At 39.7% G+C, this 700-nt stretch overlaps 1 protein-coding gene across 1 annotated transcript in view; it reads right to left on the bottom strand.

Annotated features, from left to right (window-relative positions):
- Positions 1 to 359: 359 nt before the first annotated feature.
- Positions 360 to 700, bottom strand: part of LOC119587002 — a gene marked incomplete at its 3' end in the record, with an annotated part of 168,418 nt that continues 168,077 nt past the window's right edge. Inside the window, 1 exon segment of the mRNA XM_037935744.1 lies at positions 360 to 482. Within this exon segment, the coding sequence (XP_037791672.1) occupies positions 360 to 482 (123 nt within the window).

Below are 700 nucleotides of genomic sequence, written 5' to 3' on the forward strand. Positions count from 1 at the left end.
GCTGAAAGAATGCGTAATAATTATGTTCCTAATTATTAGCAACTCAATTTCAATCCTTACAAGCAACAAATCATACACTAATAATGACTAATTTAACGTGCGAGTGTCACACGGTTAGAAACAGAAAAATACCTATCAATATCAAAGTTGCAGGAAAACCCCCTAGTAAGAGATAAAATAAGCAACATTTCACAAAACATTACTTAACCCAAAGGTATAACACAAAGCCACATACACCCCCCCCCAACACACACAGGCATAAAGAAAATAACAAACACAAATGTGCAAAACCACACATTCCCAAAATCAAATGACCCGTCTACACAATCAATAAGAAAGAAGAAAACGCCTGTACTCACCATTGCAACTGAGTAGAACTTCTGGAATTCCGTTTCCTGCCTGGTGATGCCCGTGAGAGTGTCTGCGAGGGTCTGGTGTCGAGCAAGGGTCTCTTCGCCCCGACCCAGCAGCCATGTCACCACCTACAAAGTAAACAAGGTATTACATGAAGGGTAACAGAGAGGGGAAAAGGGTATTTTTAGTGTATTATTTCCTAGTATGCGTGATGCTGATAATGGAAATATTTGCTGAAAATTCTGTGTGATAATGCAGATGAGATTATAGTGGTTTTTATTCAATCTCTCTTCCTCTTCCGATACATCACAGTACATGCCTTTCTCTAACACTTTAACCCCCCCTT

This window comes from Penaeus monodon, chromosome 22 (genome assembly GCF_015228065.2).
Source record: "Penaeus monodon isolate SGIC_2016 chromosome 22, NSTDA_Pmon_1, whole genome shotgun sequence".
Lineage (NCBI taxonomy): Eukaryota > Metazoa > Arthropoda > Malacostraca > Decapoda > Penaeidae > Penaeus > Penaeus monodon.